The sequence below is a fragment of the Cantharellus anzutake genome (assembly GCF_015039405.1).
Source record: "Cantharellus anzutake strain C23 chromosome Unknown EI90scaffold_127, whole genome shotgun sequence".
Lineage (NCBI taxonomy): Eukaryota > Fungi > Basidiomycota > Agaricomycetes > Cantharellales > Hydnaceae > Cantharellus > Cantharellus anzutake.
Window position 1 is genome coordinate 1 of NW_024067077.1, and position 15,108 is coordinate 15,108.

The 15,108-nt window shown below is 50.6% G+C and overlaps 1 protein-coding gene across 1 annotated transcript; it reads right to left on the reverse strand.

The window, feature by feature from the left end:
* Positions 1 to 915: 915 nt before the first annotated feature.
* EI90DRAFT_2945876 (uncharacterized protein) lies at positions 916 to 1,557 on the reverse strand (the record flags this gene model as incomplete). Its single annotated transcript, XM_039055330.1, has 1 exon — positions 916 to 1,557. A coding segment is annotated over one exon (642 nt), but the record flags the coding sequence as incomplete, so codon positions are not given.
* Between the last annotated feature and the right edge of the window lie 13,551 nt (positions 1,558 to 15,108).

The window sequence follows — 15,108 nt, forward strand, 5'->3', positions numbered from 1 at the left end:
TCTCACACAGACCTCCACCCAGTGAATTAATTGCTGATTGAGAAATGAGTAAACCAGCCTATCAAGCATCTTCGGTGGCTCCTGGACTTGGTTGAGGTGATACGTGATATGCCGACATGCATAACGGAACTGTTCTGACAGCGTCTCTTGAGGAATGGGCGGTAGCTTAGCTTTTTCCGCCAAACCCTCGACCAGCTCCAAGTTCTTCATAGAAGAAAGACTCGTATTCAAAATTTCGATGCAGCGCAGGGTTAATCTGGTGTTTTCCTTCCTCGCATCTGGCACGAGATGACGGAGTGTAGGTGGTTGCATATTGGTCCGGTTCACGAGAAACTCCCAAAGGGATTGATGCAAAATACGAATCGGCGTGTCGGGATGCTCAACACCCAAGACGAGGGGTGCAAGTTCAGCCAATGTATGTTGGATGTTCGATTCCAGCAGTGGCGAAAGAACAGCGTCCCACGCTGCAATGGATAGTGGCTGCTGTGCGATTAAGATCGCTCCCATCACAATTGGGTAATCATGCACAAAACCGGCATCCCCCCAATTACACTTCTCCAGAATCCGCGTATACACACTATCCATCACCTCCCCAGCAGAAGCCATTGGTTGGTCCACACCGGCATCAAGCAATTCCTCCAACAACTTCATAGAAGCACCACTAGCCACCCTCAAGTAGCGGAACACGGCACTAATCCAAATGAACAACCCCCCGGCTCGTTCCAACAGGTCTCGGGCCAATTTATTCTCGTCCTTGGGTGCAGCTTTCATACGAGGACGCTCATTCTTCAGTTTGCGCAGCTGCGCACGGATGTAGATCTTGCAGTCCCGCCTGTTAGCATCATCCGAAAGATTAATGCTGAGGCGATCGACAGAGAAAAAACGTGAGAGATAACGATCAACAAGGTCAAATCGCCTCGAAGTCACGAAGAATTTGATGTTGGAGGGTAATTTGGGCACCTGTTCCCAAAGTATGTCGGCAAGGTGTCCGACCATTTGTTTCTCGCATTCGTCTAGAGCATCAATGACGATCACCACAGGACGGTTGGGAAGCGATGCCTTCAGACAGAGGGGCTCGGCCAGTAACTTCTTGAATTGCGTTGTGAATGGAGCCGTTGTGAGGGTTGGATCTTTCTGGATGACGGACACGATGTAAGATCGATATGCTGGGTCGTGCGTCGCCAGTGATCGAGCCACGCCGCTGAACAAATGGTCCGGCTGCGACTGCTCTCCCACCTTGAAAAAGAAGCTCAATAACAATATCCCTTCTCTCGCACACTCCTCCACGATCGAGTGTGCAACAGATGTTTTGCCCGCACCGGCCACGGCCGTTAGTAGCAACATACGTTTCTCGCTGTCTTCTGCGTTACGACACCAGGCCATAATGCGCTCGATCAAACCAGTCCTGGTGCCTTCCAGGCACGCCTCGGTGGAATCGTGATGGGCAACGATAGGATATTTGAGTTCGTCCAGAACCGAGGAATTGTCTACTCCACGAATGGACCGATCTTGATTACCCGCTATTGTGCCAAATATCAGGTCTGTCCCCAGCTGCATGGTTACGATAATAAGATTAAAATGGCAACATAAGCGCAAGGATTGAGCATAATTTCCTGGAACAATGCCAAAACCTCGTTAAAATCTTTCTCTAAATCACCGATCTTGCTTGGGCTTTTCAGATGAGAGAAGAAGTTACGGACGCTGGACCTCCTTTCCATCTTTCCACGCAGCTGACCAACTTCCGTTTGAATGCGCTGCAATACCCTATGAAGTACCTGTGTCATACAACGGCAAGGGCCTACCTAGAGCAAATGCTACGTACTGGTTCAGTTTTGTGACATTCTCCACCCACGGCGTCGCCTCTTCGCCGGACGCATTATATGAATCGATGGCTGCCACGGCGCCTGCGACATATTCCCCAAAACGCTCCCATTCTTCCTTATTCTCCTTGAACTCCTACCATTGCAAGCATCAACATTCATTCCTAACTCAGTACAAGTCACTGCTGACTTTAACTTCATTGAGGATAAAGAGTGCGGCATCGGTGGCTGCTTGCAAGGGAGGGAGTACACCTGACGCAGCATTGACTGCGGTGAGAACTGGTACTACGACATCACCACCCGTCGCAAGAGGGTCGTGAATCCTTTGCTTCAGCGACATGGTGGATGATGATGATGATGATAAATGGGGGTGGGCAAGCGAAGCTTGCCCACGGGACTGCTTATGTAAGCTAGACTGGCCGCAGAGCAGCATGTGGAAGTATAGTTTTATAACTCATCACAAATGTCTCATGCAACAAAAAGTTGAATCAAAAGTTACTTGGAATTGTAAAAGCTGATAATTGGACTGAGGAATTGTAAAAAAAATGAGTTCTCATGGCTCTACAACCGTTCTCGACAACCAGCGCGTTTTATAAAAATCCAACAGTCCGAATTATAGAAAAAAACCCTCTACACATCCAGGAGAATTTCTACATGCTTAGCTGCTGTGTGACGAGCCTGAAATTGTTGGGTGATCATTTGTTTATTCGTGTGTATGTCGTCGCACTCAATAGTGCATTCTGGAGATGCCTGGGGCACACCTCAGCTCAATTGATGCTCTTCTGACTTTAGAACAACTTCCTACCATGCTCCTTATACCCTTTTACATTTTCAGCGATTGGTATTAGTATTACGGAAAATTCGTTGCATACAAAACAATCAAAATCAACTGCCCATTTAATTCATTGGCGATCTATAGCTGTAACAACACTGAGGGCTTCATAGGGCAAATTTCAGTGAAGCCCATCATCCATTCCTCAGGAAGGAAGCTCGGCATCGAGGACACACAGAATCTTGAGAGGAAACTATGGACAAAGTTGAGGCAGCAAAAGCCGCTGTCAGCCGTGAAGCCCAGAAGGCATGAGATGAGAAGAAGAGAGTGGAGGAGGAGAAACTAGAGTGTACTATACTCCAGTTGGGTGCTACAGTGATTGCTGCAATGACGGGGGAAAAGCTAATTGAACAGATCAACAAGCTCATTGGCTGGCCCCTAAGGACACCTTTATTCTATTGAACAGCAGTCAATAAGGTACGAGTTGGGCCCCGGAAGGCACTACTCCAAGATATTGTAAAACGCTATAATGCACGATCTGTAGAGTCGCCAGGATCTGCTATCTGAGGTACCATAACTGGTCTGTTTACATGCTCATTTTATAATGCATGGATTTTTCTGATTGAGCGCTCAGTACATACTTTACATTGTATATTCACACTCTCTAGGTTTTTGTTGGGACTTGGAATACAGTTTCACGAGTTATCGATGGAACATTTGCGAGGCCATGTTTTGCCCAAATCTGATTACATAAGCGGTACACGGACACAACCTGAGTTGCCCAGTGTGTGTGTGTGTGTGTAATTCTCGATATTTTACTTCCCATAGAGGCTGCCTGTTAGGGCGCCAAGGGGAAGGGGCGAGGCCCAAGGCATATTATCATACATGGGTCTATACTCAAGTTCCACATGATTCTAAGCTCCCGGATAACACCAACATCGTTCGCCAATGCCCGGATTCGTGACTGAACAATCCAAATTCTTCTGAATTGTGACAGTGGTAGACCGTATCACATGAGCCTATTATGCTGCGAGTGATTCCCTATAGAACGTCTGGGTCCATGCCAATTGAACTCCTAACTCCTGGCCAGTTGTGCCCATGAGAGGCCCCTTTCGGGTAGTGAATAGAAGACTTAGTCATATGATATGAACCTTTTCTATACTCAATGTAATCGGTAGTGGAGAAGTTGGTGATCAAGTGATCATGAGACCGGCTCCTCGGCTTGTTGGCCCAACGCATAAACACGTGCCTCTTGAGACTTTGGAGAACCGCGACCTCCCAACAGGTGAGTCGAACCAATGTCCTCTCAATCGGCAAACACCAGCGAGAGAGTAGATTGGCGGGTGTTACCACTACACCACCACTCCTCCCCTGAGTTGCCCAGTCCCATGATAAATCTATCTTATTACCCCGTGGCCTCGTGATGACGTGGCAGTGCGGCTATCCCATCCTAACACTGTAGCGTACATGGGGGAATGTCTCTACAATGATGGGTATTCTGGTTGGTGAGATCAGGTGTTAATGTTCCTCGGGTTTTGTGATGTCTGTGTGTATTGTCGTGGTGTTGATAATGAGAAATAAGAAAAAGAAATTAGAAATTAGAAATGGGGTTACGGTCCTCCGTCTGTCCCCTGGGTCTCCTGCTCTGCTTCATCTGCTGTGTGAGTCGGTCAGCCATGGGTGGTGTTCCTTGCGGTATGTCTGCTGTCGTCGGCTTTTCGCTACACCTTTCACCTTGCCCATGAGGGTGTTAAACTTCGTCTGGTTCCCGCATCCTAGTAGGTGTCTGTGCCTACTCATCTGGGGGCACTCAGTGAGAATATGGGTCCTCGTTTGTGTTGGTTTCCCGCATTGGCAAGCTCTGCTCTCCATTGTGATGCCAAAGCGGTGGTAGTACTCGCCAGTGTGTGTGTGTCCTGTTCGGAATTGGAGAACTCGACTGAAGGTTTTCCTGTCAAGTTTGCTGAACCGTTTGGTGGGTCTGAGCTTCGGTGCGAGCTGGTTCGCTGCATAGAAGCCCGACCTCGGAGGGTTCGGTGTGTTCATCCAGCGGTGGGTCCAGGCTTCTGCCATCTCTCTCTTGCGTAGACTTTCTACATATGAGAGGGATTTGAAGTTGGGCCGGGCTGGTCTGTGGGCACCTTCCTTTGCTAGTTGGTCAGCTTTCTCATTTCCCGGTATGCCGAGGTGGCCTGGGCAACCAGTGCAGTGCAATCTTCATTTCCTCGAAGTCGGTTAGGACCTTGCATACTGTTAGAATGGGGCGGAAACGGACAACTCCGGAGTGGAATCGGAGACTTAGCGTGGAGGGACCTTGGCCTCAGCGACTCAAGCGGAGCGCTGTGCCATTGCTGTTTGTCCATTTGGTCCTTAATTTCACAGTAGGTGAGCAGGAAGTCTCTAGGGGGCATTTCAGGTCGCTTTCGGACTAAACCAAAACGAGTATGTACAAGCACCGATATATATAATGGAAGGGGCAAAAGCACAAGGAAAACAAAGGGTAACCGAATCGGAGTGAAGACGTCCGAACGGGAACAAAGGGTAGAAGGAGCGGATAGGTACCGAAGGTCATAAGGCAGGACCTGTGATACATCCGAAAGGAGATAGGGAGGGCGAGCCCCAGAGGGGCAGGAGGATGAGGGGAAGTGGGGATGATGACTAACTGGCTAGAATAGAAAGAAGCAGTAGTCCAAATAGGGGTGAAGGGGAAACGCGAGGAATACATTACAGGCGGCGAGAGTGCTGAAGGCGGTCCGCGAAGCTCGGGGGTTGCGGAGGTTACGGAGGTTACGGAGGCGGGGTTGGAAGTCCGAGGAATATTGGCAATGGTGTTTACGTAGTATGAGGCCACCAATGCAATGGACTAAGGCTGAGGTGGAGTCAAAGTCCGAGGTAGGGACTATGATGGAGGCTCGGAGTAAGGTACGAGTGGTGTCCGAGTGCAAAGTACGGAACAGCGGTGGAAGGTCGTAACTTGGCGGAAGGGTGGCGGAGGAGTAACGGAGGGAGGAGAGAGGGGACAGGTAAGGGGAGAAGGAGTGGCGGAAAGGAGAGTAGTCAGGTCCGAAGGTGAGTATCGGAGCGGACGGGGGAAGCGTAGGAGGATAACGGGAGGGTGGAGGTGTTGTGAAGGGGGAGCGGAGTAGTAGGAGGGTGGCGAGTGGGGCAATGTTCGGTCCGGGATGAGTATCGGAGCGGACAGAGATAGGGTCGGAGAGGTAAGGGGGAGGTGTGTTTGCCAGGACCGAAGGTGAGTATCGGAACGGCAACGGTAGGTTATGACTCCGGAGGTGAAGAGGGTGGAGGTCCGGAAGTCGGGTCGGGGTCGGGTATGCACGGATATGACACATACGGTTTTTCTAAAGTCTCTGGCTAATTCCTGCGCCTTGTGCGGTTTGCCCTGAAAGACACGCTTTAGTGCGCCTGTGTTGTCTGCATATATGACGATGTGGGTGGGTTTTATGATGACGTTACCGTCATTTAGGGTACACCTGATTCCATCGGCAGCTGTTTTTAGGCCCATCATCTCTGCATCATAGGCCTCTACATGTTCGCCCATTGCTCCTTTCTCCTTGAAGACAACTTTGCCACATGAGTAGCCTACTGCACCAAAGCCTGTTTTGATTCTGCCATCTTCCTTATATTGGGATCCATCTGAGTACACGAATAGGGTGTCTGGGTCATCTTCACACTCTGCAGCGAAGTTCATGTGGTCATCGGCCCATTCTTGTTTGAATGAGTTGCCAGGGTTATTTGGTGGGGTGAAAAGTTGGATTCAGTCAGTGATGTCGTGTTCAGAGATAATGGGCTTTTGAGGAGTGGTCTAATCCTTTCTGTGCCAGGGATTATGTGATTGTCATATCTGTGCATACCTGATCCCAACCCGACTTCCGGACCTCCTCCTCCTTCACCTCCGGAGTCCTACCCTACTGCTGCCCATTCTGATACTCACCTTCGGACCTGGCAACACACCTCCTTCTACCTCCCATGCCACCTCTACACCTCTTTCCCTCTCCTCCCCTATCTCCGTCCGCTCCGATACTCACCTCGGACTGAACACCACCCCTCTCGCCACCCTCCTACTACTCCTCCTCCTACACCTCCACACCTCCCTCACAACACCTCCACCCTTCTGTCATCCTCCTACGCTTCCCCTGTCCGCTCCGATACTCACCTTCAGACCTGACAACTCTCCTTTCTGCCACTCCTTCTCTCTTCCCTTTCTCCTCTCTCCTCCCTCTGGTACTCTTCCGCCGACCTCCCACCAAGTTACGGCCTTCCACCGCTGTCCTGTACTTTGTACTTGGGCACCGCTCGTACCTTTGCTCCGAGCCTCCGTCATAGTCCCTACCTCGGACTTTGACTCCACCTCGGTCTTAGTCCATTGCATTGGTGACCTCATACTACGTTGAAGGAGAGAACAAAGGAAAGTCAGTTGGGAGGTTCAAACGAGACCACCACCAAGCTGTTCCCTGGTTCTTTAGTTAGGATGGGGAAGTGTACTAGTGTTATTTATTGTAAATAAAGTACCAATCCGAGTGTTTTGGCTAATTCTATTTTTATGGGTTAGTTTTAAAGTTCCTGGGAATTGACTTACAGATAAACCGAGCCCTGCGGAGCTGTTTCTTTATTGAAATTTATTAATTTGTCTAGGTGTAATTCTGTGTAGCGTTGTTTAATTTGGATTTAAACTTGAATTTAATCTTCTACTTGGTGAAGTTTCAAAGATTCTATTCAGTTAATGAATTTGGATTATGTCTGGAGTGTCCCTTGAGTTTGTTTTATTTTTGTCTTATTTTATTGCTTGTTTTAACAGTAGCAAAATAACTGTTTTGTGTTTACACTTTGAAATCTGGAGTGTTAACCAGCTCTCCTGTTGAAATATCTACTTAATATTTCTCTCCTTAATTGCTGCCTTTTACTACAGTGGCAATCTTAACTGTATATCACTTTTTCGCACTGGAGTGACAACCAGAAATGCTTGAGAAAAATAATACTCTATTTTCTTACTTCTCTGAGGGGGGCGAAAAGTCGCAGAAAGGGTCTCCCTTTTATACTCCTTGGGTTGCCTTCCTTTTTCACGCTCTACCTTCTATTTACAGGATTTATTTACAGTGTATTTTTCTCAAACTGAATAAAAAGTGAAATTTTCACGCTATAGTTCCACTGCGCTTTGCTGCGCTTTGCTGCGCTTTGCTGCGCTTTGCTGCGCTTTGCTGCGCTTTGCTGCGCTTTGCTGCGCTTTGCTGCGCTTTGCTGCGCTTTGCTGCGCTTTGCTGCGCTTTGCTGCGCTTTGCTGCGCTTTGCTGCGCTTTGCTGCGCTTTGCTGCGCTTTGCTGCGCTTTGCTGCGCTTTGCTGCGCTTTGCTGCGCTTTGCTGCGCTGAACTGCGGCTCTACTGCGGTCAGACTGCGCCTGGAATCCTTATTGTCCTTCCTCGCCTAAGCTATTTTAATGGTTAATTAGAATTTGTCTGCGCCGCATTTGCCGCAGTTCCCTATTTCAAATTCCCCATATTTCCCATTAAGTTCGCTATGACTCGGTCATACTGAATTCAAACCTCGCATTACTATGCGTGCGACTGTGCTGAGACCTTCAGCTGATTTATTCCAATTTTATTTAGTGACATTTAGTTAAAATGAGACTGAAATGATAAATGAGTGAATTATTCAGGTTTAAAACTGAAAGAAAAAGTTGCTAGTAATCAAGAATTACTCAAACGAATGTGTTATAGCTCTCTACTTCATTAGAACATCGTTCCCTAAAATTCCCGCCATGGTCCGTCGTAGTTTAGTAGTTTTCGTGAATTTCATTCATATTCCCTGATTCCCCTTTGTATTATCACATCCTAATCCTCCATATGTATTGTTCGTTGTTATAGTAGGTCGTCCTCGAAGATATCATATTTTTATGTATTTTATTTAGGGCTCTAGACCTCTTGAAGCTGTCTTCCCGCGTGTTTTCAGGTTTCTAACTTCATGTCCTTGTATCTCATTCATTTCTGGATGTTTTCTCACGTTCTTGGTATCATAAATTTTCATTTATTCCCACCTTTCCAATGGTACTAAGGTTGTGTCCTATTTCCCTGTATTCGTTGAGTTAGCAAAGTTTCGCACGCACATTCGGTAATCACGTGCGTCGTTCCCATAGTTGTTCGTATGCGGGAGCTGTTTTCGTTTAGTTGTTCGGGATTTATGATATGCGCGGGTGTTTATTTCTTTCATATGGGCTTCTGTGATTTATTTCAGATTTTTCCCTCATGTTCTAAGGTTGTTTTGCACTTTCTGTGCTTTGTTTTGACCGGGCTCTTCCTTATTTGGACGGAAATTGGTCTTCGCAATCTGCCGAAGTGCGGATCTCGGTTCCGACGGCCGGTTCCCTGCGCATCGCCACCCTCACGTGTCATTACACATGATGCGGATTCCTATATTCCCGTCATGGGTATAACTTCACAACGGCTGGACCGTTTGGGCTGAGAATTTGCATAGCTATAGTTTCCTATTTTTCATAATTTCCGTGTAAATTTCGTTGTATGTTTTAATTATGGATCCTACGCAATCATCGTCTTGTCCCTGAGCTCGGACTTTTGATGTTGCTATTCCCGTTATTGGATTTCTCATTAACGCATGATCCTTTTATTATGGAAATTTGGGAGGATTAAGAGTAGATCCCTTCCTTTCTAATGGGCTATCAAGCTTGTCTCGGTCGTTACTAGTTAATCTTCGCGCTTGCTTTTTAGACATTGTCCTCGTTTTGCAGGAGTTTTAGTCATATCTCCGTCGTTTATGGGTAGTTTCCCCTGTAATTACTCTCATTGGTTCCGTTTGGGGGACATCTACATTTCCTATTATAAACACGACTTTGACTTTTGCATTAGTTCCTGAGGAATCTTTGTTCCGTGGTACTTCCATCCTTGCTACGTGTGCGGACGTGGGAAAGTAGTTTCCGTGGAGGTTCTCTGATTATTTTTATAGTCAAATCTTGGTCGATTGTCCTAATTCTTGGTTTAATATTTGCTATAAATTCCCCCGAGAATTCCGTCTCGTTGATGGTAAGCTTGAAGTATTTTTGTTATTTTTCTTTCTTTCGATTTATCGTGTATAGTCATAATAATTCGTAAAAATTCGTAAAATTCGTTAAAATTCAGGTCCTTCTATGTTCTCATATCTACTTGTCGTATGAGGTTTTTGTGATTTATCTGGCATATTTCCATAATGGGTTTCCATAGTGTGGCCGTTATTTCTCCTACAACGTAAACACCATTGCCAATATTCCTCGGACTTTCAACCCCACCTCCATAACCTCTGTAAGCTCCGCAACCTCCAAGCTTCGCGGATCACCTTCGGCACTTTCGCCGCTTGTAATGTATTTTTCACATTTTCCCCTCATCCCTATTTGGACTGCTGCTTCTTCCCATTCTAGCCAGTTAGTCATCATCCCCACTTCTCCTCATCCTCCTGCCCCTCTGGGCCTTGCCCTCCCTACCTCCTTTCGGACGTATCACAGGTCCTGCCTTATGACCTTCGGTACTGCTCCGCTTCTGTCTACCCTTTGTTCCCGTTCAGACGTCTTTGTCCCGATTCGGATCCCCTTTGTTCCTTGTGCTTTTGCCCCCTCCATTATATATATCGGTGCTTGTACATACTTGTTTTGGGCTCAGTCCAAAATCGACCTGAAATGCCCCCTAGAGACTTCCTGCTCACCTACTGTGAAATTAAGGACCAAATGGACAAACAGCAATGGCACAGCGCTCTGCTTGAGTCGCTGAGGCCAAGGTCCCTCCACGCTAAGTCTCCGATTCCACTCCGGAGTCGTCTGAATCTGCGACACATCTCTAACAGTGATCTGCGATTCAGGTGATGCAAGTTGAGAAGCATTTTCATGGTTCTGACTTGTATTTCTTTCCTGGGTCAAAGACTGGGAGGGGTGGGGGGGAGGTTGGGGTGGTGTGTCTTCTCTGGTGTGGGTAGAGTCTGTTGATCAGCGGGTGGTCGTCTGGGAGGCAGGCTAGTCTGGCCGCTTCCATTTCCATTTTGTAGTCTAGGTAGATGTCGATCGTGTTAGAACCGGGCAGATTCGGACGACTCCGGAATGGAATCGGAGACTTAGCATGGAAGGACCTTGGCCTCAGCGACTCAGGTGGAGCACTGTGCCATTGCTGGCTGTCCTGGGGGTCCCTAATTTCGGATCTAGCAGAGGGAAAGTCTCTTGGGGGGAATTCAGGTCGATTTCGGACTGAGGTTACAAGTTACTAGGTACATTGTATATAAGGAGGGGTCCGGAATCAAAAGGAACAAGGGTAGGTGTCAGGGCACATACCCTGACTTAGCCCGGACCCGGACCCGCGTCCGGACCCACTCCACTTCCCATGCACTTCCTGCACCGCACGCTCCGTGCGTGTCAGGGTCGCGTCCACGGTTGAGGCGGTCCGGGCGTAGCGTCCGGTGCTGAGGACCTCACGGGGGGTGGATCGGGCGTGCGTACTGGCAGCTCCGATGTGGGACGGCGATCCCTGGCCACTTAGACTGAAGTGGGAATGTTGAGTTGTTATTAAAAGGGGAACTATGCTACTTACCTGAAGTGGGAATGTTGAGAAGAAGGTTACTTCTTCGGTTCCCACCCCAGGTGTGTTTATATACATGCGGCTTGGGTCACATGAGGTCCGCCACGTCACCCCGCATACAGCCGCAGTCACCCGGGTGTCCCCGTGGGGGATCCTGAGGGTGTATGCTGCACGCGCGCGCACTAGGTTGCACCCTAGAGCTGTCCGGGGTCGTCCGGGGCTAGGCACGTCGTGTGTGTGTCGCGGGCGGGTCAATAATACATGGATATAAGGGAAAGGTCGTCCATGTGAAGTAGAAATAGAAATAGAAATAGAAATGGAAATAGGAGTGGAAGTGGGAGAGGGATAGAGGGGGAAGGGGTATGAAGGAGGGGTGTAGGGTGGGAGAAGGGGAACCGGGTGAGGTGGGCCCGGGTGGAGGCGGGTCAGGCGGGTGTGCCCTGACATCACCCCCTCCTTAAGCCGCTTCGCCTTGAAGTGGCCAGGGGGTTTTCCCTCTCTCTCCCTGGGGCTTGGGGGTGCGCCTGGTGGAACTCTTCGATTCAGTCGGGGGTGTGTGTCAGCCGGTCCCGGGGGAGCCATTCGTTTTCGGAGTTCGGCCAGCCAGAGAACTTTACCAAATACCAGAGTTTCCGGCGTAACCACTTAGAGTTTAATATTTTCTCCACCTCATATTCCTCTTCTCCATCTACGAGTTCTGGGCCTGGGCAGGGGTCAGGGGGTCGTTCTGGGATTTCGTCTGGGTGGTGGGGCCTTACGTTCGTCACGGACACGACTGGGTGTATCCCCTTCTGTCGGGCAGTAAGCTGGAGCTTGACAGCGGCCGGGGAGACGACTTTGACGATTTTGAAGGGGCCTAGCCATTTATGGTCCAGCTTTTTGGTCGGGCGGTCTGTCGTGTAGTTCTGGGCATTGAGCCAGACCTGGTCGCCCTCTTGGTACTTAGGGGCTGCCTCGTGACCCCAGTCGTAGTAGCGGGCCATCTCATCTGCTTCATGTTCCAGTGCTGCTTTCGCCTCCTCTTGCATCTTCATCATCCTAGATGAGAAGGTGTCAGCGGCTTCCACCTCGGACATGCATGTGGGCTCTGTCCCCATCCTGGGGTGCTGTCCAGTGTCGAGTTCGAAGGGAGTCCGGCGGGTGGAGGAGTGGACTCGGTTGTTGTAAGCGAACTCTGCTAGCGGGAGCCAATCCGCCCAGTCGTCTTGGCGGTGGTTGACGAATACCCGGAGGTAGGCTTCGATCTCTTGGTTGACCCGCTCTGTTTGTCCGTCCGTCTGGGGGTGGTAGGGTGTGGAAGGGGTTAGCTTGACTCCCAGGAGGTCTGCGAGTTCTTTTGAGAAGCGCGAGACGAAGGTGCTTCCCCTGTCACTGAGGATCTCTTCAGGGAGCCCATGATGTCTCCAGACGTGCTCCAGGAAGAGCCGGGCGATCCCAGCCGAGTCTACGGACGTCACAGTGGGGACCGCATGGATACGTTTCGACAGGCGGTCCACTACGACCAGGATGGCATTGTAGCCTTTCGAGTCTGGGAGCTCTCCCACCATGTCCACTGAGATCACCTGCCAGCGATGGGTGGGGACTTTGTTTGGGGTAAGTTTTCCAACTTTCCGTGTGGGGAAGGACTTGACATGGTTACAGTTGTCGCATCCGCGTATGTACCGCCCGACGTACTCTGCCATCCGAGGCCACCAGTAGTCACGGGAGACGAGTTCCAGGGTTTTCCATCGTCCCGGGTGCCCCGTCGCCCGCGCGTCGTGGTGGAGCCGTACCAGATCATGGCGGAGTTGCGGGTCTTTCGGGACGTACACCCTTCCCCGGTAGAGGACTAGTTCTCCTTGTCTCTCCCACTCGTCCGACCTCAGCGTCCCCTCCCCTAGTTCTCTCATGGCTTTCACCACCCGCTCATCCTGATCCTTCGCTTCTCTTATCCTCCTCAGGATATCCGCCTCCTCGCCCTCTACTGAGACTGCCTCCATCGTGCGGGCCTCGAACCAGGCTGGTTGGTGGAGTGTCAGCCCCTCATTGTCATCCCTTCCCTTCGGGTGGTCAGGACGGCGGGAGAGCACGTCCGGTTTCCCCATGAGCTTCCCTGGGCGATGGACGAGGGTGAAGTAGAAGCGGGAGAGGAAGAGGGACCAGCGTGCTTGACATCGGTTAAGTCTCTGGGCCGTGCGGAAGTACCCCAAGTTGCGGTGGTCAGTGTAAACCTCGACCTTCTCCTCGGCACCCTCTAGGAAGTGCCACCATTCTTCGAGGGCCCGGACGATCGCAAGCATTTCCTTGTCGTACACCTCATAGTTCCGCTCTACGTCCGTAAAGCTCTTGGACATAAAGGCTACCGGGTGGAACTCTCCATCCGACTGGAGCTGGGAGAGGACCGCACCGGTCGCGAAGTTGGAGGCGTCACATTCGAGCCTGAGAGGGCCCGAATCTGTGGGGAAGGAAAGGACGGGGGCAGAGGTGACGGCTTCTTTAAGGGCGTGGAAGGCATTGTCTTCGTCCGGCCCCCAACTCCAGGCCTTGGTCTTCCGGGTCAGCGTGTGGAGGGGTCGTGCCTTTTCGGAGAAGTCTCTGATGAATCGACGGTAGAAGTTCATGAACCCTAAGAAAGATTGTACCTCCTTCACCTTGGTTGGGGTCAGCCAGTCGAGAACTCCACGGACCTTCACTGGGTCCATTGCAACGCTGCCCTCAGAAATGATGAGACCGAGGTACTCGATCCGGGTCCACTCGAACTTGCACTTTTCCGGCTTCAGGAAGAGCTTTCGCATCCACAACGTCTCTAGGACCTCCCGGGCGACCTTCCGGTGTTCCTCCAGGGTGGAAGTGAAGATGAGTATGTCATCCATATAACAGATGACAACCTCCTGGTCGATGAAGTCCCGGAGGATGTCGTTCATCATCGTTTGGAAGGTTGCGGGGGAGTTGCACAAGCCAAAGAACATCACCATGGGCTTGAATAGCCCCCGGTTGGTCGCGAACGCTGCCTTCCACTCGTCACCATCTTTGATCCGGACGTTGTTGAACCCCCAGCGTAGGTCTAGGGCCGAGAAGTACTTGGCCTTGCGGAGGCGGGCGAGAACGTCTGAGATGAGTGGGAGGGGGTACGAGTTCTTTACTGTGATTTCGTTCAGTTTTCGATAGTCTTGGACCAGCCGTAGCGACCCATCCTTCTTTTTGACAAAGAAGACCGGGGCTCCCATCGGAGACTTGGACGGCCATATGCGCCCATTCTGCAGATTCTCGCGTAAGAACTCGTCTAGTTCTTTCTGTTCAGGGCGTGAGAGGGGGAAAGTTTTCCCTCTGGGCAGTTTAGCGTCCGGCACCAGGTCTATGGCATGGTCCCAAGGCTTCCAGGGGGGTAGTCGGTCGAAAGCCTCTTTCGAAAACACGTCCCGGAAGTCTTGGTAATGGCCTGGCACTAACTCCTCAAACGATGCGGGCTCTGCGTCCGGCTCACGAGCCTCTTGGGCCATTCGCTGGGAGGGCGTTGTAGTCGCCCTTAAGTCATGGCCCCACCCCGAGGGGATGATTGCAGCATAGATCCCATCCCTGGGTTCTATCAGGGGGTCCTGGTCGTCCGGCACCCGTGGTGACTGGCAGGACGATGGGCAGCGGGACATGATAACCCTCTGTCGCACCCAGTCCACTTCCGGGTTGTGGTGTAGTAGCCACGAGTGCCCAATGATGAGGGATTGTCATCCTAGGTTCGCAACAGCAAATGGGCCTGCTCTGTGTGTCTCCCGAATGTTAGGAGGGCTTCTAGCTCCTCAGTTATAGCTCCATTCTCATTTGGGGTCCCGTCGACATTACGGACGGGGATGGGCTGTGGGAGCGGGGTCGTCTCGAGCTTGTGCTTCCGAACGAACTCGGGGCTCACAAAGTTCCCGGTGGCCCCGGAGTCTAGGAGGGCGGACACAGATACAGAGGCAAGGGAGGTCAGGGTGGTCA